This window comes from Dreissena polymorpha, chromosome 2, assembly GCF_020536995.1.
Source record: "Dreissena polymorpha isolate Duluth1 chromosome 2, UMN_Dpol_1.0, whole genome shotgun sequence".
Classification (NCBI taxonomy): Eukaryota; Metazoa; Mollusca; class Bivalvia; order Myida; family Dreissenidae; genus Dreissena; species Dreissena polymorpha.
Genome location: NC_068356.1, coordinates 5,407,830 through 5,432,761, shown reverse-complemented (window position 1 = coordinate 5,432,761; position 24,932 = coordinate 5,407,830). Strand labels below are relative to the sequence as shown.

Sequence of the window (24,932 nt, the reverse complement as noted above, 5' to 3'; positions counted from 1 at the left end):
GTGGTTCGCTGTGAAATACAGGTAAATGTGAATGAATATGTGTATTTCGATATTGCAGACCGTATAATTTTTGTAAAGTTCTAGAATGTTTTGTTACATTTGTATGTAAATTTGTATACATTGTAACTTGATTGTTAACAATCGTCATTATTTTCTATTGTTTACCCTCGTTCCAGAATCATTTGACATGTCGTACATCGAGCGTGATGTACTGTATATTTTGTTGCTACAGTTTCTGCGTGAAGATTTATTTGTTGTTTATTTAAAGAATTGTTTCTTTTGTGTAAATTTCGGAAATGCTTTCTTGTTTGTGCACGTATAGCTTGGGGTAACAGGACAAACGGCCCCGGACAATTGGCACCCAGTGTTTTTTTGCATATGCGGACAGTCGGCACCCTGTAAATGTGTCGACTTGGACAATCCGCACCCGATCTAATTGAATACGCGGACAATTGGCACCCGATTTAATTGTATACCTGTACAAACGGCACCTGATTAAATAGATAAAAAGCCCGTCAGCACCTTGTTGAACTAATTCGTCAAATCCGCTAATTGCTTTGGTGAAAGAGATGATTAATAAATAACAAACTATGTTATCAAACCAAGTCCAAAATTTTATTGCATAAACATAATACAATGTTACAGCACAATAAATAATAGTGACATAATATAAGTGTGGATTGATTAACGTTATCTGCTAATTGGTTTAATTACACCTCTAAACAATTTACAAATATCAAAAACAATTGAGCTGAACAGAATTAACAGGTCATCTTGTTACCAGTTGTTTATAAAAAAATATACACGATATTTTACCGAGCGGAACTGTCTTTTTCATTAAGATCGGATTTAGTGTTCGTGTGTAGTATGAATAGATATCGTTGCAGACATTAAATGCATTATTTTTCTCTTAACACAATATTGTGTGAGTATGTTGATGCTGCATTAACATTTCTTAAAATTGACAAGAAAAAATGGCGATTATTTTATCCGAAGACATAAACAAAAGTTTGCCTCTAAAAGTTTTCCGGAGAGTGCAAAATGCGTGCAAATCGGGCCATCAAGCAGGAAAAATCGGTATCGTGATTACTGTGTATACACTCGACCCTGTTTATTGTCAAACACACGTCAATTTACTTGTGCGACATCGTGGCCTAGAGCATTTTTCTCAATTAGTGTCCGACAGAAGAGATACATTAAACATTTATTTTATCTCCCCGTGCTTTACCAATCATCGGTAACTGTTAGATCTTCATTATTTTTCGCAAATTATTATTTAATCATCATTATTGAAAATCGCCGCAAATATTGTCGGCTGGTTTTGTTTTTCACGCTTTTTGTTTTCTGCAATTAGATTACTATGAACATTGCTTGATGAAATAATTATGTAATCGCTATCAACTAATTATCCCCGTAATTACCGCTATGTGTCGTCACAATTTACAAATACGTTTCGTTTCACCAATTTTTAAATGTTCTGAATTTACAAATTTTGTTAATGAAACGTTTAACCGTCGTCACTTGTTTTAATCAATTACAAGCGTGAATTGATTTAAAATTAAAACCAGTGCATCCAATGTATTACTTCACGCGCAGCCGATCAACCTTACTATTACCAAAACAAAATATATGTACATGTATACAATATATCATTTGAAAACACCACAATACACGGAGATGGTACTTTTTATCGCAACGATTCTGTCCTTATATAAAGCTAGGACCGGGTACTTTAAATAGGGTGCCGATTGTCCGGGTTCCGTTTGTCCGGATACCGCAAGCTATACGTGTTCAAACGAGAAAGCATTTCCGAAATTTTAACAAAAACAAACAATTCTTTAAAGGGCCTTTTCACAGATTTTGGCATGTTTTGAAGTTTGTCATTAAATGCTTTATATTGATAAATGTAAACATTAAATTTTAAAAACTCCAGTAAAAAATCAAAAATAAAATTAAAACAAGAGCACCGCCTTGCGGGTGCAGACCGCTTATCTATTTTTCTTTTTAAAGGTGTAGGGACCTATCTCAATTTCAATCACAAAGGATGGAGGGGTGTAGTGGAGAGGGGTGTTAATTGTGGGGGTGTGGTCATTTATTACATTATCTTCCAACAGGGGACAAATTGTCACAAAACCAGGTTTTCATTGTGAAAAAAAATCTGATAAAGGGAGACAACTCAAACTGAACTTTTGAAATGAACAAACCAGATTAACCCCGTTTGTAAGTTTGTAGTAAAATAAATCTATTTTTAGTCGTGCAACCTTGACATTGGAGATATTGACTTGATTCTTTCATGCGACACACCGTCCCATGATGGTGAACAAATGTGCCAAATGATTTTAAAATCTCATAATGAATGACTTTTTTAGTTATAGCCCAGACAAGCTTATTTATGGCTATTTTTTACCTTTGAACTCAAAGTGTGACCTTGACCTTGGAGATATTGACGTAATTATTTCACGCGACACACCGTCTAATGATGGTTAACAAATGTGCCAAATGATTTTAAAATCTCACAATGAACGACAAAGTTATGTCCCGGACAAGCTTGTTCCGCCCGCCCGCAAGCCCACCAGCCAGCCCGCAACCTGGTTAAAAATGCAAAAAAAAGCATTTTTTTATTTTTTATTTTTTGGGGGGGGGGGGCGGATTCTTGGGGGGGATGATTGGACGGTATTTCAAAAATAAAATAATAAAAATAAATATTTGTGTTTTTTAACCATGTTTGAAAAAAACAAGAGATGTGTTTGTCAGGAACACAATGCCCCCTATTGCGCCGCTTTGAAATTATTTTAATTTTTTTTACCTTTGACCTTGAAAGATGACCTTGACCTTGAACTTCTACCACTCAAAATGTGCAGCTTTATGAGAAGGCCGCTTTGAAATATTTGTTTGACCTTGAAGGATGACCTTGACCTTGAAAGATGACCTTCAACTTCCACCACTCAAAATGTGCAGCTTCATGGTAATGCCACTTTGAAATTATTATTTTTTTGACCTTTGACCTTGAAGGATGACCTTGACCTTGAACTTCCACCACTCAAAATGTGCAGCTTCATGAGAACGCCGCTTTGATTTTTTTTTTACCTTTGACCTTGAAGGATGACCTTGACCTTGAACTTCCACCACTCAAAATGTGCAGCTTCATGAGAACGCCGCTTTGTTTTTTGTTTTTTTAACCTTGAAGGATGACCTTGACCTTGAACTTCCACCACTCAAAATGTGCAGCTTCATGATAACGCTGCTTTGATTTTTTAAAATATTTTGTTTGACCTTGAAGGATGACCTTGACTTTGAAGGATGACCTTGACCTTGAACCTTCACCACTCAAAATGTGCAGCTTCATGATAATTTGAATTTTTTTATTTGTTATTTGACCTTCGACCTTGAAGGATGACATTGACCTTGACGGATGACCTTGAACTTCCACCACTCAAAATGTGCAGCTTTGATATTTTTTTTACCTTTGACCTTGAAGGATGACCTTGACCTTGAAGAATGACTTTGACCTTGAACTTCCACCACTCAAAATGTGAAGCTTCATGATAATTTGAAATTTTTTATTTGTTATTTGACCTTCGACCTTGAAGGATGACATTGACCTTGACGGATGACCTTGAACTTCCACCACTCAAAATGTGCAGCTTCATGAGATACACATGCATGCCAAATATCAAGTTGCTATCTTCAATATTAAAAAAGTTAAGGCCAATGTTTAAGTTTTGGGACAGACAGACCCCATATATTTGACATTTGACCTTAAAGAATGACCTTCACCTTTCACCGCTCAAAGTGTTCAGCTCCATGAGATTTACATGCATGCCAAATATCAAGTTGCTATCTTCAATATTGAAAAAGTTATGGCCAATGTTAAAGTTTTCGGACGGACAGACACCATAAATTTGACATTTGTCCTTGAAGAATGACCTTGACCTTTCACCACTCAAAATGTGCAGCTAACATGAGATAACATGCATGCAAATATCAAGTTGCTATCTTAACAAGGGCTGTTTGTAAAACATGCATGCCCCCCATATGGGCTGTCCGTTGTAGCGGCAGCCATTGTGTGAATAAGTTTTTTGTCACTGTGACCTTGACCTTTGACCTAGTGACCTGAAAATCAATAGGGGTCATCTGCGAGTCACGATCAATGAACCAGTGAAGTGTCATGATCCTAGGCAAAAGCGTTCTTGAGTTATCATCCGAAAATCATTTTACTATTTCGGGTCACAATGACCTTGACCTTTGACCTAGTGACCTTAAAATCAATAGGGGTCATCTGCGAGTCATGATCAATCTACCTGTGAAGTTTCATGATCCTAGGCATATGCGCTCTTGAGTTATCATCCGAAAACCATTTTACTATTTCGGGTCACCGTGACCTTGACCTTTGACCTAGTGACCTAAAAAACAATAGGGGTCATCTGCGAGTCATGATCAATCTACCCATTTAGTTTCATGATCCTAGGTGTATGCATTCTTGAGTTATCATCTGGAAACCATTTTACTATTTCATGTCACCGTGACCTTGACCTTTGACCTAGTGACATCAAAATCAATAGGGGTCATCTGCGAGTCATGATCAATCTATCCATGAAGTTTCATGATCCTAGGTGAATGCGTTCTTGAATTATCGTCTGAAAACCACCTGGTGGACGGACCGACAGACCGACCGACATGAGCAAAGCAATATACCCCCTCTTCTTCGAAGGGGGGCATAAAAAGCGAAAAAGTTATGGCCAATGTTAAAGTTTTTTTCAGACTGACAGACAGACAAGGGGGATGGTTTGGGTGGAGTCTATTGTGGTATGTCAGGTAAGAGTAGTTTTGTCAAAGTATCAATCAAATCTAATCAAAAATTAAGAAGTTATGGCAATTTTAGCAAAATTTAATAATTTTACCTTGAGAGTCAAGGTCATTCAAAGGTCAAGTGAAAATTCAACTTGCCAGGTACAGTAACCTCATGATAACATGAAAGTATTTGAAGTTTGAAAGCAATAGCCTTGATACTTTAGAAGTAAAGTGGATCGAAACACAAAATTTAACCATATATTCAAAGTTACTAAGTCAAAAAAGGGCCATAATTCCGTAAAAATGACAACCAGAGTAATGCAACTTATCCTTTTACTGTACCCTTATGATAGTTTGCGAGTGTTCCAAGTATAAAAGCAATATCTATGATACTTTAGGGGTAAAGTGGACCAAAACACAAAACTTAAGCAAATTTTTAAGTATAAAGGGCCCATAATTCCATCAAAATGCCAGTCAGAGATACATAACTTTGCCTGCACAGTCCCCTTATGATAGTTAGTAAGTGTTGCAATTATGAAAGCAATAGCTTTGATACTTAAGGAATAAAATGGACCTAAACACAAAACTTAACCAAATTTTCAATTTTCTAAGTATAAAAAGGGCACATAATTCTGTCAAAATGCAAGCCAGAATTATTTAACTTTGCATGCCCAGTCCCCTCATGATAGCAAGTAAGTGTTCCAAGTTCGAATGCAATAGCATTGATACTTTATGAGAAAAGTCTACCTAAACGCAAAACAAAACCGGACGCCGACGCCAAGGTGATGACAATAGCTCATAATTTTTTTTCCAAAAAATAGATGTGCTAACGCCAAGGTGATGACAATAGCTCATAAATTTTTTTTCAAAAAAAAGATGAGCTTAAAAGAGAAAAAAAAGTAGCCCAGCACGGCTCGAACCAGTGACCTCCGGAAACTTGAAGTAAAAACGCATTAGCCAACTGAGCTATCCTGCTACGCATACATAAGAAGCGTATTTTATATGTTATTTAAGCAATCTTTGTAGTTTCACAAATTTAAACGACAACAACAGATCTCTCCAAATTATTCAATCATTTCGCTTTGCAACACTTTATAATTTTTATAATTTTTAGGTTTTTAAATCGTCAAAAGATGCATATAATGGCTATATTAGACCATGGCAAATGTTCAGTAATACTGTTTCTTCACAAATATCATAACTAAACCGAAAATTTTCAAATCTGAAATAATTTTTTTTCCATTTTGTCAATTTACCAATCCGTGAAAAGATCCCTTTAAATAAACAACAAGTAAATCTTCACGCAGAAACTGTAGAAACAAAACATAAAGCACATCACGCTCTATGCACGACATGTCATATGATTCTGGAACGAGGGTAAACAATAGAAAATAATGATGATTGTAAACAATCAAGTTACAATGTATACACATGTACATACAAATGTAGCAAAACATTCTCAAACTTTGCAAAAATTATACTGTCTGCAATATCGAAATATACATGTTCATTCACATTTACCTGTATTTCACCGCAAACCACAGAGGCCGTGGTGGTCCACCGCGATCATGGTGGTCCACTGTGAGATCGATTTCCCAATAAAACCCGCTGTGTTCAGCCACTGTCGACGTGATCTATCATGATGGAAAAACCTTCCGACCGCAGTGATTTTCCACGCTCACGAAAAATTGTCCACGGTGGGAGTGAGGTGGATGGCAGAAATCGCGATAGACGTAGTGTTATGCAGCTGGATAGGCAGATACATTTTGGTAATATATATATATATATATATATATATATATATATATATATATATATATATATTGAGATAGGGATGGGTGCCTAATTTCAGCTGCAAACACTATAATAGATCATGTGGATATTCTGCAGAAAACAAATTCCATGTTGAAAGCCCCTGTGACCTTGACATTTGACATTTTTAGAATAGGCAGTCTTCTGTTCCTCCCACAAAACCATTGTTAAAAAGCATGATCTAATGTCAAATTGTTTTCAAGATTCTGTGTGGAAACATATTTCATGTTACAAGCCCCAAGTATGATCTTTACCATTGACACATTGACCTCCAAAAAGATAATGGTTTTCCTTTCCCATAAGACCAAGTTTTGAACTCAGTCAAAATATTATGACAAATGTTAACACTGTTTTTAATGAAGAGTTGGCAATTAATTTGGTCATCAAGAGTGTTCACAAGCTTTCTATTTAAATTAACCTAGTGACCTAGTTTTTACCCTTGTGACCATGTTTTGAACTCAGCACAGAAATAATTTGGTGAAATGTTCTAGCCCAGTTTCATGAAATAACAATAAATGTTGCCTCTAGTGTATTCACAAGCTTTTAAATTTAATTTGATCTAGTTACCTGGTCTTCGATCCCACGTTATCCAGTTGTGAACGCTCAGAAGTGTACTTTGTACTGATCTATATTGATAAGGGTAATTACACTTTGTCTATAGCAGGTGCCAGTTAAAAGGTATATACATGTATTATATATTTGGGGGCGGGACAAGTATCTAATTATTAAACTAATTATAATATGTAATAATTTGTGTTATTCATATAATAATAGAAAATAAAATCATTTAACATTAACTGAACAAATGACTTAAAGTGTGTTATCACTATTTATCAAGCAATAAACATCTCATCATGCATGCAAGATTAAATGTTGCAAATTAAAAAGTGTGGAGATGTCAGTCAAGCAGGGTTGTCATTATGATTGTAAACAAAGGATTATTTTGGAATAGTAACCGAATCGGCAGGTGGTTAAGGGGGCTGCCTAGGTCCAGGATAAGGCCCTGGTAGGGGGGCAGGGGGCGAAGCCCCACGACCGAAAATGAATTCTAGATATTTTAGGGGCAAAATACTGCTATTTTCAGAGCATAACAAGTTAAAATGAGGTCTAAAAAGAATAGGAAATTTTTAAGATTTTCACATTTTTAGTATACTGTACAATGTAAAAACATATTATATTGATAGATCTTTGCATGTTCCAATTCTATCCATTACCCGATTATCTAGTATTATTACAATTTCTTTTTTTTCAAAACCAAATTACGACCAATATTGACGATGAATGTCGTCCGCCATTTAATGCGAGTGCATATACAAATTGATTTTTTGGGATTTGGGAATTCCCATTGAACATGTGTGAATCACGTGACGCGATTTGAGAGCATTGAGAACCGTTTATATTTAGTAATTGCGACAAATCAACGACTTAATCTAAACTGCTACATGTACCTCCTTTCAGAAAAGTTTGCGGAAGTGAAAGTGAATTTCTGAGGATAAAAACGCGTCTTTCTTACATTTTCCCGAGTACTTTTCATTCCGGATCATGATATAACTTGTCAGGTCATTCATGGATGCATGTAGACCTATATGTATGCATAGTTTGGCAATCTCAAAACACGTTATTTACCTACTTATTACAATCTGTGTTCAGACTATTTGTATAACAAAATGCATTATTTGATTGAAGTATTTTCAAATGCCTCCCGGAAATGCGTATAATTAAATGTGTTACCGAAATCATTTTCAGACTTCAGTATTCACGGAAAATTAAGAAAATTCAAGCAACAGAGACACATTTCTCGTGTTTTTCATGTACAGATGAAAGTCATGCCAAAATTATACTTCATGTATAATATTACGTCATTCTTCCTCGGAGAAAGCGTGGACTTTAATATTTAGATGCTGAATAACAACTACGTAGCGCAGAGGTTGCTTAAATATATTTTATTTTGGTAGAAAATCAAAGAGCATTTTTAATATGTGGAAACTAGTTAAATACGCTCTACAGTGCTTCTTTCGTTGATATACGGTCAGTAATAATATGTGAAATGTAACGCTATTTGATACAGTTTCACGTGGGGTCGGCGTGTATTCGGCTGCCTGAGCGCTGATTAGTTGACGTGCTTACCAAGAAGAATTTGATTGACAGCTGGAAAAATTAATATTGGCCACTCGCTGAGAAATTCATTGAAAACAGTAGCTCTTATGCGGAGTTAACGGACTGACTGAATGACCGGGCGTCGCTCTACTATACTACGGTTATTCCTTGTCAATTATTGTCGGTTTGCATGATAAAAACTTCCGATCGCAATTTTAAAAAGATTCGGGAAAACAACCGATTTTCTGGCGATTTTAACCGATGAATTCGATCGGCAATCGGTTAATAATGACAACCCTGCAGTCAAGTTTGTAATTACTGACAGACAGAAGTCCATTACGGGTGACTCTACATTATGCATTTTACCCCTCCCCTCCCCTGCCTCTATTTGCTGAGAGTGACATCAAAACACACAGAGATAAATTACCGTTTGGCATGTTTGTGAACGACATCCATGCAGGATACACCACGATGAAAGCAATCTGTAGAAGGTTCCAGGGAGCAACATCCGACGCCATGTTTATGCTTCCTTTCGCTCAAAGACTTCAATACTTCAAATTATTTCTCATCGAATTATTCACACAATCTGCCTTGCACTAAGAAACTTTAAAAGAGACTTCAAAGCATATTGCATAAAATGTCATTTACTTCCGTAGCTCCCATGACTTTTACATAATGCTCTTTTAATTATTAATTTTTCTTTTAAAACTACCAATAAATCTCTTCACTTACAAAGTGTTTTGCATGTCTATATTCAAGTGTTAAAACTCACAATTTTATATTCCTTCTTCCTTCTGATAATTATGTTAAATAGAATATCTGCAACTCCATTCAATCCTATTTCAAGAGAGCTAAATGTTCATAACATCTGGTCTGCAGCAGATATGAGTCCCATGTTCACAGAGTGTGTACCATGGTGTAGTTGTCAGTTGCAGCCACTTGCTTTGGTAACCTGGAAATATACAGCAAGAATTGTAAGCAACTGTTTAAATTCATCAAAAAGTGGCTAAAATGGGGCCTGTTCTTCAAAAATTCAACTCTTTATTATGTTTAAAACTATGTACAGTGAGTAATTATTATGAGACAAGAATACTAACATAATCTAGGACACAGTTATTTATTATAATTATGTAAAATGCTATTACAATATGAATATGTCCTAGTTCATGTGCTTACATGTACATGTATATACATGTATTATTTACAAAAGGAGTAAAAACTCAATTATTTGAAGATCAAAACACACATGCATTTGTTTAAGACACCCAAACCACCCAGACTGTTAATTTAAAACTGAGAATGTTAAAAATAACATAAAATAAGCAATGAATATTTATATACATTTAGATAAGAAATATTTAGAAATATTTTGGATTTTTTTTTAAAGATTATTGGCAATATCTTGGAGACAAATTGTCTCAGATTTAAGGAGATACAATTAATATAATTAATACAATAATGCAGTAAATAAAGAACCATTCAATGTAAATTCTATCTCAAGTGCACATTCAGATACAAATCAACACATAAATGTAATTGAATACTTATATAATACAATGGGATTCCTTTAAAACAATTAGGATTTATATAAAGGTTCATACTATACAGCTTGCAAATCTTGTAGGACACTTAAAGATGCCTGTTCACAGTTTGTAAAAATGACATTTTCAAGAATTTGTCATACAGGTACATTCGTATAAGAATGTATAGATTATATTCAAACAAGTGAAAAACACTCCTTACTAAGTAAAAATTAATGTTTAGCAAACTATTCTGTTCATTTATTGACAATAATCAATTAAAAACGTAACAAAAACGTAAAAATGATAAATAACGCTTTTCATCTGTAATTAAGCATAATACTTGTATTACTAACACAGCACTGAGTAATCCTCAATTTAAAATTAAGACAAGAAGGCCTGAAAGGCCCAAAGTCGCTCACCAGAGATAACAAGATATTATTGGGACAAATCTTCTGACCAAGTTTCATGAAGATTCGACAATAAATGTCGCCTCTAGAGTGCTAACAAGGTTTTACTATAGCCATATAAGGAAAAATGCCCTGCCCCTGGTGGCCATGTTTTAAAAGCAACCGAAACCATTTTCGAACTCATCCAAGATATCATTGGGACAAATCTTCTGACCAACTTTCATGATGATCCGAAAATAAATGTGGCCTCTAGAGTGTTAACAAGGTTCTACTAAAGCCATATAAGGAAAAATGCCCCGCCCCTTGGCAGCCATGTTTTTCAAGCAAAAGGTTACCATTTTTGAACTTATCCAAGATATCATTCGGACAAATCATCTGAGCAAGTTTTATGAAGATCGGAAAATAAATGTGGCCTCTAGAGTGTTAACAAGGTTTTACTATAGCCATATAAGGGAAAATGCCCCGCCCCCCCCCTTTTTCAACCAACCGGCATCATTTTTGAACTCATCCAAGATATCTTCTGACCAAGTTTCATGAAGATTGGGCAATAAATGTGGTCTCTAAGAGTTTTAACAAGATTTTACTATAGCCATATAAGGAAAATGCCCTGCCCCTTGGCAGCCATGTTTTTCAAGCAAATGTAACTATTTTCAAACTCATCCAAGATATCATTGAGACCAATCTTCTGACCAAATTTCATGAAGATTGGACAATAAATGTGGCCTCTAGAGAGTTAACAAGGCAAATGTTGACGCTGCACGATCGACAACGGACGACGCACGACGGACAAAAGGCGATCACAAAAGCTCACCATGAGCACATTGTGCTCAGGTGAGCTAAAAAAGCAGAAGCCTTAAAACGAAAAATAATAAAAAGATCGTTTTTTAGTTAATACATGTATACATGTAATTGCTGACAACAGGTAAAGCACTTGCATAAAGTTCTAACTACTGCATCGTAACATGTACATTAGAGAATGAATGATTGATCAAGATGTACAGTACGTTTTTTATGCTGAACAGGTTTTCTGTTTTGGGAAGGTTGCATATATGTTACTGAAATACATAGGTTGTCAAGTCAATACGCTCAATCATAATATTTCAAAATATGCACAATATCTGTGAACACGTCTCTCTAACCTACATGTATTGGATCCACGTCCTATTCATGTAGTATAAATGGTTTTATGTCAATTGTTTCATTAACATCATTGGCTCTTCTTTTGAATACATTTAGCCTCAAGTTCTTTTTACAAAGATCAATGTCACAGAAAGACAATTGTTGCTACATGTCCATGTTGCAAGACATTGATGCATTTACAATATGAATATAAAAACAATTGATGATTACATTTACTTTATTCAAAATCATAGATACCAATTATTAAGTTTTAACATGTTATTTAAACTTTTCTCGCAGAATGTGAAAGCAGGGTCTATATACAGTTTTATATTATTTACTAATACATAATCTATTTTAATTGAAACTGTGATATTGAAATGGGCAATTTGCAAAAGAGCTTTGAGAACATTTCTAACAAGGACTTTCCCATAAATACTGACACTATATACAAACATACCAAATATTTCTTATCCCAAAATAAACCCTTGAAAATCTGCAACAGTCCCAGTCTATATATTGCAATATACAAATATCACATTATCATGTCACTACAGCCTAATGCAGCAGTGTAACCCAATAGCCCAATTAATGCTTGCTCTTTAAGACTATAATGTCAATTAGCATATTACTGCTATCTGCAGAAACCAAATTAGCAATTTAAGCCAACACCCACTGCATATCTGACAAATTTTGGGCTGAACTATGCAATGGAATGATATGCATGTACAGTGTTATACTACTGTCCAATCAACAATTCAGGTCAAAGAGGTGGATGAAAACGTCCTTTTTTGTTTGAATGAAATAAATTGGCTCTACCCAGTACTTTGTAAAGTTTCATTTTTAAGTACTATAATTTGAATCTTTATAACAAACATCCTTTATTACTCATTCAATTTTACACACACACACAAACATGAAGACATGCCTTCAGATGTGAAAAATACACAAATATTTGTTTTAAAATTACATATGAGGGAAGATGGATGATCTTTCAACACAATATACCTATCTTCTGATTTACAATTCCCAAAAGTACCCATCTCATGGTAGTAAAGACACAATTGCCATACTAAGGAAGAATTTGTCTGACAAGGGCAGACAGTGACATGGCTGTATATTTGATTATGGGGCAGCTAACCAGATTTGAACCAAAGCAGGAATGTTGCATATGGACAAAATGGAGAGAAGATTACCACATATTGCCAGAATGTGCGCAGTTTAGGATACAAAGTATACATTACCAGTGGCCAAAATCATTAAGAAGAAGGAATAAGCAGGATGATACAAGCCCTTGGCCCTTAAACATGTAGAAAGGCCCATTGATCTTCTAATAAAACTCCTATTGTCCTCAATACAATAATCTGGACAATACATGTAAAACTAACATGTCCTCCATGCAAAGATTTGGATGTGTAGGTTTTCATACATGCATAAAACTCCAAATTGTATCTAACTTAATGCAGCTTCAGGTGCAAAAGAACTTTATGAACTTCAAATTACACACATGACTAGAAAAGGCATGATTATAATTTATAGCAATCAGTCAAACTTCCAGTATGAAATCTACGCCCTGTGTTTGGCTCAAATGAGGGCCTATAATATGTGATTAAGTCATCTGTAGGGTAAATGTCCGGCTAGCGCAGTGGTTGGTACACTAGCTTCTCACCTAGGTGACCCAGATTCAATTCCCGTTCCCGGCAGCATGTGAGTTTGGTTGGTGGTCACCATACCAGACAGGTGGGGTTTCCTTCGGGTACTCCGGCTTTCCCCCACAACACAAGACCACACCAAAATTGAAGAATCTTTCAGTAACAATTAAATAGCTGAAAATTGCAGCTACATGTATACCTAAAAATTCTACCAATTTTCGAGAGTCTAGTAATTTGATTAGCTAGGAGTGCTAGGGTCACATGCCTGGTCCACACATACATGTAATGTAGCCACTGGCTATATAGGAAAGGACCTCATTTAAACTTCAAAATGCACACTGAAGGGCAGAGTAAAAAAAATAATATATATTTTACTTGAAAACATATTTGTCAAACATAGCAACTTGTAGAATATCAACTATTTAAGCATCTTTGATATTTACATGGATATAGAAAACTTTTAGTAGATCTCAAATATGTTTTTAATAACAAGAGCACCCCATAATGGGTGCCAACGCACGGCTGCGGATGCAGTTTTGAATAAATGAAAGCTTGTCAGATTTTTTTTGATTTTTTTAGAGGTCACAGTGACCTTGACCTTTGACCTAGTTACCCAAAAATGACTGTGGCGTGTAGAACTCATCAAGGTGCATCTACATGTATGAAGTTTCAAAGTTGTAGGTGGAAGCACTTTGATTTTAGAGCAAAATGTCAAGGTTTTAGCACGACGCAGACGGCGGACAGGAGCTGGCTATGACAATATCTCTGGTTTTTGCCGAAAACAGCCGAGCTAAAAATGGTGAAACAGTAGATAAATTTATTTTTAATACAGTAAACAAATTCAGTCCATATATGAAATGGTAAAACCATGTCCATATGAAATGGTAAAATGCATATGAAACCACTCAAAACAGTCTAGGCTTCTCTGGGACTTAAATCAATTATATGGCACAAACACATGTAAAATATTCATGAAGAACTGTCCGCAGGTTTCACAGTAATCCAGAATTATTCTGGAAATATTGCTAAGCGTGTCAAGTCTCCAACAGTGCCAGTAATTGCTGCAGTCTTGTTTCTGTGTCTGATCTTGATGTTAAACCGGGATATGATGATTGGATATATTTGCACTTCTGAAGATAAGCTTGAAAACATATTTATTTTTAGGATTCTTTTATATTATGAAATGCTGCATACAACTTCTACATGTAGGTGTGTGTAAAGCAAGGATTGAAATCAGTGGTTATCCATTCACCTGGGGCCAGTAGATTTCAGCCCCAGAAACTCAATACCAAAAGTTGGAAGTTAGACTGGGAAACTACCATTTTAAGAGCTTTAAAAAAATGTATAGCAACAAATCATTGCCGTTAAATTTGCTCCTGCAAGCATCCGGTAAAATTGGCATCCTTGACCTTGATCTAACATACTTCAAACACAAGCTAGGTCTTCAGGCAAACTTGCAGTATCTTACGTATCATAAAAATTGGACTTTATAAAAAATCTACTGGTTGCTGTTTTTCTATCTTCAGTGACCTTGACCTTGCTGTCCCAAAAGATATCATGAGCTACGTATGTGGGTCACCTACACACACAATTTCAATGCACATCTCCATACAAACTCAAGCTTTTGAGGGGAAACAATGGCAAGCTTGGTCCCCAGCAAGCTAGCACAATACCACGTTTCATTAAGAGCGGTCAATGCAAAGTCAAGTTTAAGACCAGAAACCACCCTTATATTTCACTATAGAGCAACAACTTGTAGCTGCATCAAATTTATTAATGTGCCTTCATGTATCCACAGATGAATTCACAACTACCTAACATTCCATGCATTAATTAGTAGCTAATTACTGATGCAGTATCAGTTTAGCATTTGATTTTATTATTACAGTTAAATGACATTATGGCCAAAGTAGTTATCCCCACCTTTTTCTGAGAAAAAGTGGGGATATTGTGGTGATGTGCGTCTGTCCGTCCGTCTGTCCGTCCGTCCTGGCCACCTGCTCCTCCTACACTATTAGCACTAGAACTTTGAAACTTACACACATGGTAGCTATGAGCATATGTGCAACGGTGACAATGACGGAATTTTGATCTGACCCCTGGGTCAAAAGTTATGGGGGTTGGGGCAGGCTGGGTCAGAGATTTTCACTCATTTTATTATGTTATTTTACATTAACTTCTTCATTTCTGCACCGATTTACTTCAAATTGATACTGAGCCTCTCTTATGACAATACTGTCAATCTCAACTATACATGGATCCATTTCAAACCCTGGGGTGCCTCGGCCACATAGACCACGCCATTCCAAATTGCCTTTTACTATAATTTCTTTATTTCTACACGGATTCACTTCAAATTGATACTGAACCTCTCTTATGACAATACGGTCAATCTCAGGGATGCATGGCCCCATTACACACCATAGGGCACCCCACCAATATAGGCCATGCCCACATAGGCCACGCCCACCCAAAATTGCCTTTTACTATAATTTCTTCATTTCTACACCGATTCACTTCAAATTGATACTGAACATCTCTTATGACAATACGGTCAATCTCAGCTATGCATGGCCCCATTACCAACCCTGGGGCGCCCCGCCCACATAGGCCACGCCCACCCAAAATTGCCTTTTACTATAATTTCTTCATTTCTACATCGATTCACTTCAAATTGATACTTAACCTCTTTTATGACAATACAGTCAATCTCAACTATGCATGGCGCCATTACCAACCCTGGGGCGCCCCGCCCACACCCACCCAAAATTGCATTTTACTATAATTTCTTCATTTCTACACCGCTTTACTTCAAATTGATACTGAAAATCTCTTATGACAATACGGTCAATCTCAACTATGTATGGCCCCATTATCAACCCTGGGGCGCCCCGCCCATAATAGGACACACCCACCCAAAATTGTCTTTTACTATAATTTCTTCATTTCTACACCAATTCACTTCAAATTGATACTGAACTTCTCTTATGACAATACGGTCAATCTCAACTATGCATGGCCCCATTACCAACCCTTGGGCGCCCCTGGGTCAAACATGCGGCGTGGGGATACGCATCGGCCTCTGCCCATCATTTCTAGTTAACTCATTTGGTGGGATGTATGTTTTGATAACCACTTTGTACCAGTGCAAAACATTATTTTCATACCCAGGAAGAAAAATACACATGGTTCCTGCCATTGGATTTAATCGAAATAGTTGGCTTAATTTTTGTTTGAGGGCACAAGCAACACAATATCTGGTCAAATGCATTGCCAGGGCTCTTGCTAAAATAATTTATTGCCCATTTGTAAAACAATGTTGCAATATAAATCACCAACAAGAAATGTGTTTGTCAGAAACACAATGCCCCCTATTGCGCCGCTTTGAATTTTTTTTTCAATATATCATTTGGCAGGTTTAGAAATTATCTCCCTTTTAAAGCTTTTTACTTCCCTTGGATTGTATTTTTTTACTTTTAACCTTGAATGATGAACTTGACCTTTCACCACTCAAAATGTGCAGCTTCATGAGAAACACATGCATGCCAAATACATGTATCAAGTTGCTATCTTCAATATTGCAAAAGTTATGGCCAATGTTAAAGTTTTCGAACGGATGGACAGACAGACGGACTGACGGACAGTTCAACTGCTATATGCCACCCTACCAGGGGCATAAAAAGCCATTTTTTATTTGTGAGCATTAGCTCACAAATAATGCAGACGCAATTTTGCAAATCAGTATGCCTTAGCTACGGACGGATCTGTACCCCATGACTGCCTGTGTGGATAACTCCATTAAATTTAAGCCGACGACGAATCTGCCTGTTCTCACTGGTACACTACATAGTGTGTTTTTAACAGCTTGTAAGAAAACGTTGGCTATTCTAGAGTTTATCATTGAAATCTGTACATATTGGCTGTTTTCCGGGAAAATAGGGCTTAATGCATGTCAAATAAGATTAGCATGTGCATACTGATTAGCTGTATCAATGATTTGAAAAAAACAACAACACACATCTCGACCTGTGTTTTAAGACACACTCTTTATTAATTTGAATGGGTTGTGGTTATTTCAAACTTGCGATATAAAAAGCTATAACATAATTTTGAAAACTGAGTTGCGTCTAAGATTATACATTTGTACAACAGCTAACAAATTCAGTGCCTTCAGCGCTTTGATTTTGCAAGCAGTTATATAGAAAAACTTTAACAATGTCAAAACATGATAGTTACTGATATAACATATGAAGCCATTTTTAACATGACAGTTTAAATATATCATGTGTTAATGTATACATGTATAGTGTTGAAATGAAGGTTCCAAGAGCGTGAGTCTGAAAGAAGTTATAAAAGTTTTTGCCAACCTCTTCCGCAAATTTTAAAAGTTTACTGCCACTTGTAAATTCTTTTCTCATTTGTTGACATTTGCAAAAAGCATTTATAGCCCAGTATTGCAATGTATTTCTTATGAGCTCACATAAGTACAAAACATCAGATACAGAGAGAATAAACGAAAAAGGATCGCAGACTTTCAGCAGCTTACCGAGTGCACAATGCTCCCATTTACAGAGGGCAAGTATGATTTTTTTTGTCCAAAACTCATATTTTATGTAAGATTTGATGTAAGATTGGCATCATTTCACATAAATATCATGTATTTTATTTCTACAGTTGTTCATAAGCAACTATAGAAATAAACATATGCCGTATGTATCCAGATGAGCTGAATAATTCAACTCAGCCTTATGTCAGAGCCATACTGTCTGGGCTAAATTAGAAACATGTATGTGGGTCAGATGTGCATATTTATTAATTATTATTTCCTTCTTGGATACAAAGCAAATATTTGACCAAGATTCTTGTTGTGGGTGCTGTGAACAGAGGCAAATGTATAAAATGTGTATCATCAAATTGTTGATTTATTTTATAAATTTCGCGTTTAAGGTGGCAGTGATAAAATTACTTGACACACTTAATTAACAAGTTAAATTTACCCAATATATAAAAGATAAAATTCGCAACACCCTGTATTTAACTTGCAAACATTTTTTTTGCATATTATCAATACATTTTGCATTTTTAACAAAATCAAGTCCATTTTTTGGCTACATTCAAAATGGAAAAAAGTGTGCATTTTTCCCAAATGGTACCAAAAACTTCCCAATTGAAGGTTCCCCCCAAACACAATTTTTTTAGTTCGCAACATTGTGTTCATCTCCTATCCAGCTATATAAGTTAACCTTAGTAAATATCAGGGATGGTAAATAACAGTTGCCAGCTCACCTAAGGCGACTAATTTTTACGCCAGGCGATACAATTTCAAAAGCCGGTAATCTGTTTGGGCAAATAGCTTATTTAAACAAGAGCCGTCTCTTTAGGATGACATATGCCCCCAAAAAAACTCTTTGATAGAAATTATGAGCATTTTTCGAAACCTAAACCCATTTTTCGAAACCTAAACGCGGACCCTAAGTTCAAGGTCAAGGTCAAAGGGGTCAAAGTTTGTGTGCGTATGGAAAGGCCTTGTCCATATACAATGTACACATGCATACCAAATATGAATGTTACATCTGAAGCGACATAGAAATTAGTAGCATTTTTCGAAACCTTAACGCAAAGTGTGACCGACAAATAGACAGATTTTGGAAGTCCTGGAACTTCCATTTATGTAATTTTGTAAGTACTGGAACTTCCATGACTGTAATTTTGGAAGTCCTGGAACTTCCATGGCTGTAATTTTGGAAGTCTTGGAACTTCCATGACTGTAATTTTGGAAGTCCTGGAACATCCATGGTGACTGTTATTTTGGAAGTCCTGGAACTTCCTTCACTGTAATTTTGGAAGTCCTGGAACTTCCTTCACTGTAATTTTGGAAGTCCTGGAACTTCCTTGACTGTAATTTTGGAAGTCCTGCAACTTCCATGACTGTAATTTTGGAAGTCCTGCAACTTCCGTAACTGTAATTTGTGACATTCTGGAACTTCCTTGACGGTAATTTTGGAAGTCATGGAACTTCCATGACTGTAATTTTGGAAGTTCTGGTATTGCCATGAATATAATCTTGGAATTCCTCAGGCTTTCCAATGACCTTGGACACAAAATACTCAACATAAAATAAAAGTACAATGTACAACTGATCATTGAAAAATGTTAAGATCTCATCACCTAAATCTCTGTTCAGCTACCAACAGGTGTTACAGATTTGTCCACTAGGACATCTACCCAGTATAGAAGGTCTGTCAGTAAGGGAGGGTTAATTTCAATATTCCACAATATTAGGGACTGACAAATGTGAACAAAAAGTAAATTACCCCGGTAGTTGTATTATCAACAATTTCATGACACCACAGAAAATTATAAGTTTGACTCAATGAAAGCATTTGCCACACCAAACTCACACCAAAATGTCTTAACAATTTTCACCATTAATTGTCTAATTTGTAAACAATAATTAATGAGGTCATCCTGCATATTCACTCACTGACACACTCCAGGCATCAACAGAGTTGGACAAGTGTAAAAACATGTACCGTGCATGAATAGAAGATCTATCACTTGCCCTATGGCAAAAAAGGTCCAGTATCAAATAAAGTAATTTAACATTGTCCAACAATTTGACAGTGCATGGGCTATTTACAACTTTCATACATAATCATTTAGAAGGCTGAGTCGTTAAGAAAAACTAATGCATCTCATGATTCTATCTCACAATTATTGTAAACAGATAAATGGTTTGTATGCTAAATTAATCTCAACCCATGTACATGTGTACATAAAATGTGCACAGTAGTTAAGAAAACAATCCAGTTAATTGATTGCATCACTGCATCCATCACAATTCATCAATTTCAAGAAACTCGTCTATAACAATTTCTTTATAACAGTGTGGTGTTTTTATGATGATGTTATACATCTTGTTTAATAACATGTGTAATGTAGGGAAATAGATCAAGCAGAATGCCAGGGGACGCCTTTTTCCACTTTACGCCCCACACTTTTAAAATATGTGGCCCTCCACATATTTTAAGCATTCTGCTTTATTTGTATGCTCTATTTTCCAAACAGATTGTCCCTTTCTTTTTCATATGTTCTTGTAATTACATAAAAAAAAATGTTCTTAGTTGCCTTTGAAGATTTAGAATACATGAAGAATGGATTATTGAGTTCAAATTACTTAAGCAATAACAGCATATTATGTCACATATAATGTGCAAGGTTTACGATTGGCGAAAAATGTTATCCTGCCTCTTTTTCAGGATATTCCTGCCAGTTTTCAGCACCCCCCCCATCTCCAACAGATGAATTTTTAACCTTATTTCAGTATATTCCAATGAAATAAACCGCTTTCATTATAAAGTGAAATCATATCATACAGCTTGTTCAGCCACATTATGATATTCAATGAATAACATGCAATACATTCCAATCTGGGTTCGACGGACCTGATTTTTGGATGTTTGGCCAGCTGTTTTGACATTAAAAGAAAGTTTGTCTCAACACGACGTAAACACGACGCTGCATTCAATAAAACACAAATAATCTTTAATCTTGATCTAATCATCTTAAATAAAAATACAAAATGTACTCATGGATAACGAGCGCGCAAATTTTCTTGCACAAATGCTGGAAATGTGCGTTATCTTTGCAAAATTAGCGTGAATCGCGCGTTCTAGAATGGACACTGCTCCCAGAACTGTAATAAATACTACAAAAATCACTACAATAGTAAATTTCTAAATTTTATAACTAAAGGAAATCATCATCACAACTTTCGCTAACCTGATAACTGATTAAACAGAAAAAATGTATGGTATGATTCCCTTATATTGAGCTTAGCCTAATTTAGATAACTTTGTTTACATTAAGAACTCAGCTCTCGTGATGACGTAACACGGATGCGCTCCCAGTGTTCTGTTGCACTAATTACATGTACATTACTACACTTGAAAATAAATACAGACACATGACTTAAATGAAAAAAACAACAAGTATAATTGCATTTCAAAATATTACCTCAACTGAAATAAAACAAATGTATCGCTCTTTCATCCAATGTTGTTGGTACTCTTTATTAAATTTCCACATAAATTGCAAAGTGAGGCAGACGACTGCGCTAATGTTAAGTTGTTAACACAACACTTTCATGTTATTGATATATTTTAAAGACAATTCTTTTACTTTTCCAGATTCTCAGATATAGTTGCATGGAACAATCTGTGCATGCACATCCCGAAAATGTGTGACCATGACGATAAACACATGTTCTGTGGGTAAACCTCGTCCTGATTGGATGCTTATGCTCAAATCTTGTAATAGTAACTGACATATATGCATGAATTTTATTTGAACACATTGAGAATGTTTGTGTTTTTGCAATTCTTGAGCACTTTTGAAGAAAGTTGTGAGAAATATTGCTCAAATGAATATTGGCCGATGAAACAGAAACTTGTTAATATGTAAATAAAAGTTTAAAAGAAGTTAAATTACTGTTTCAGTTTGTAAAAATATCTTCAGCAATTCAAACTTCGAAGTTTTGTTTGCCTTATGCCTATTGCAATTGAGTACAGTCAAGTTACCATTACAGGGCCCTCAATCTATCAAATCTGCCGCCGAATTTTGGCGGCAGTCCCCCACCTGAAAAGTATACTTTTTTCCCCTTTTGGGGGGAAAAATTCCCCCTAAAAAAAAAATATATAATTTTTTTTTTTTTTTTTAAATAGAAAGATGCGTCTCATAATTATTATATCTCAATTCTATTTCAATTTAATCTTTTCAAACATACTAAATTATGAAAAATGCAATGAATATAGTGCAAACATGTACAAATGAAATAATGAGAGAGTAAGTAAAAAAATAGGGAAACGCCGCGAAAATTCCCCCTCCTAAGGGCTGCGGACCCCTTCCCCTAAAGTAGTGTGAGGGCCCTGCATTACCGGATCAGTAGCGTAATATATTGTTTTTGTGAAAAGCAATACATGTTTTGAGACTTCTTTTACACCAGTTGGCTTAAATATTAACTTTGCTTACTATTTCAGCGGAGTCTTATAATTTTTAAGCGCAGGCAAAATGCATTTGTGATACCCTTTTTTTCGCCTCAAAATTCATGCATTAACGGATCAGTTGTAGCCATAACGGATCACGTGATCAAAACCATTCAGGAGGGCATCTAACATGCTATTTGAACTGTTGATACATGAACTGTGTTGTTTACAATGACCGAGTATGGCGAGTAACATTGCCAGTTATAAATTATATTCTTTTTTTGTTATTAATTGTTTTATTTATGTTATTGTGTATCTACGCTTTACGCATGACGTTCTTGTGTGAATAATCTGTTGAAAATCCTAAATAGATCGTAAAGATATGGGCATCTTATAAACCATGTACATGTAAATTGTTTGAATCATATCTAATCATCGATATTGAACATGGAACATAAATAAAACATTAAGATTGAGATCATTTATTTAAAGAATCAACAAGATTTGCATATATTTTAATAAAATATATTACCAATACGCATATTATCACACTTGATCCGTTATTGCCCTAATTCTTAATTTCATTTAAGGTGTTACAAATCTTAAACAAGAATCAAAACTGAAATAGAATTTTGCTGGCAGAAAGACTACTGAATGGCCTTTAAACTAACGCATAAACTTCTTACTTTTCAACAGAGTTATAGCATGCGGCCGCAAATAATGTTCAACCTCGATTTGGATACGAGACGGAATTCAACAAAGTGGTATATACATGTCAGCAAAACATACTGAAATGTTTGACAAAGAGTGGCTCTGATTACAACTCAATTCTCAATCAATGCGTTTTTAAGAACAGAACTTGAAGATGCTGTGTGCAAAACAAGAGCACCGCATAAAGGGTGCCACGCTTCGCTACGGGTGCAGTTTTGAATGAATGAAAGCTTGTCAGATTTTTATTTTCTCTAAAGGTCACAGCAGTGCTCCAGCTTGGATTTGAAAAGGGCAAGGCGGGCTTTTTTGTCAAAAGGGCACTTTCGACGCGCAAAATTTTGTGAAAAGGGCACTTTCGACGCACAGAATTTTGTGAAAAGGGCACCTTCAAGCGCGCGGGTGTTTCTGGAATGCTTCCTATTGCATGTTAATTTATATCAGGGGTGTCAATTAGCCAAAATCTAAAATCCTGAAAATAAGCCTATCGTTTTGGGACCAGAGCAAAAAAGGGTTAATAATTCATGTAACTTTGTTTACTATTGTATATAACTTTGTAAACAATATGTCAAAGTAAAATAATTTGTGTTTAAGACGACATTTTGTGACAATAATCTTAAAATTACAGAAAAAAATCCTCTGATTTATATCAATATCAAAATTGATCCTTACGGGCCAAAATCCTGATTTCAGGAATAATCCTGAACTTTGATGCTTCTGTTATATGTTATAAATAATTGTATTATTCCCATTATTATTAAACCATTCAAATATAATGTCTACAATGAGGAGTAAAATAATTACAATGAAATAAGAGATTTATGAATTATCATATGTAAAAAGAAAAAAAAAAAATTTTTTTTGAGAGGGGGGGGAGCAGGGCAGGACTTCGGGGGGGGGCAGGGCGGAGGTTCGGGAGGGCAGGGCGGGGCGCCCTTCGATTTAGGTCTAGCTGGAGCACTGTCACAGTTGCCTTGACCTTTGACCTAGTGACCCCAAAATGGGTGTGGCGTGTAGAACTCATCAAGGTGCATCTACATATGAAGTTTCAAAGTTGTAGGTGGAAGCACTCTGATTTTAGAGCCAATTTTAAGGTTTTAACATCACCAGGACGGCATATGTCAGATGGCGGACGACGAGCTGGCTATGACAATACCTCGGGTTTTCTCTGAAAACGCCAAGCTAAAATTATCTAAAAATGTCAACTATTTATCGCGATACGTAGTCTTGAACATCAAAGTGATCCGCTATGGGTAATGATCAGGTAATGGTAACTTGACTGTACTCTTGCTTTTGGATGTGACGTCTCGATACCAGGTAAACACCGTGTGTAGTGGATGCAATTTGCTGGTGTACATGTATATGGAACTATTGCCTTTGCGTGGTAACACGCTGTTAATAAACAATTTTGACAAGGATACAACAGGAGTAAAATAATCTTCAAAAGTAAATCATTTAATGCAGCATTGTTTTGTATTAATTCAGAAATCATTTTATTTGTTTCCATAACCGCTCGATACACGGCAATCGGAGGATAACGATAAGTAAAATTTGGGTACCGGTAAAATTTAAGAGGTAGAAATTAGATAACAATAAAAACAATCTGCAAGCATTCACTCCTATTAGCGAATTAGTAAACTTTTAGAATATAAAATATTTATTAATACATAAAAATTATCTTACCTACATTGCGGCACCAAATATGCGATGCAAATTACCATACAACAGAAACAATTGACACAATCAATAATAACAATCTTTATGCCGTCGAGTCAGTATCGTATGGGCAATTTGGCAACGATGTAAGGAAACAAAAAAATTGCCGTAAAGAGACTGATA

General features: G+C 35.6%; 2 protein-coding genes across 4 annotated transcripts in view; both read right to left on the bottom strand.

The window, feature by feature from the left end:
- The window catches only part of LOC127865674 (uncharacterized), a 323,557-nt gene that overhangs the window by 24,016 nt on the left and 274,609 nt on the right, over positions 1-24,932 (bottom strand). The window lies entirely within an intron of this gene.
- LOC127865686 (sodium- and chloride-dependent glycine transporter 1-like) overlaps positions 1-24,932 on the bottom strand; it is a 70,218-nt gene that overhangs the window by 24,016 nt on the left and 21,270 nt on the right. Inside the window, exons 1-2 of one of the 3 annotated variants that reach the window (XM_052405621.1) lie at positions 24,777-24,859; positions 9,128-9,652 (exon numbers count right to left, since the gene is read on the bottom strand). In XM_052405621.1, coding sequence (XP_052261581.1) covers positions 9,128-9,218 — 91 coding nt within the window. In that variant the 5' untranslated portion in view covers positions 9,219-9,652; positions 24,777-24,859. Of the gene's footprint in view, positions 1-9,127; positions 9,653-24,776; positions 24,860-24,932 lie in introns of those variants that run through there. The other 2 variants (XM_052405623.1, XM_052405624.1) reach the window with 2 other exon arrangements.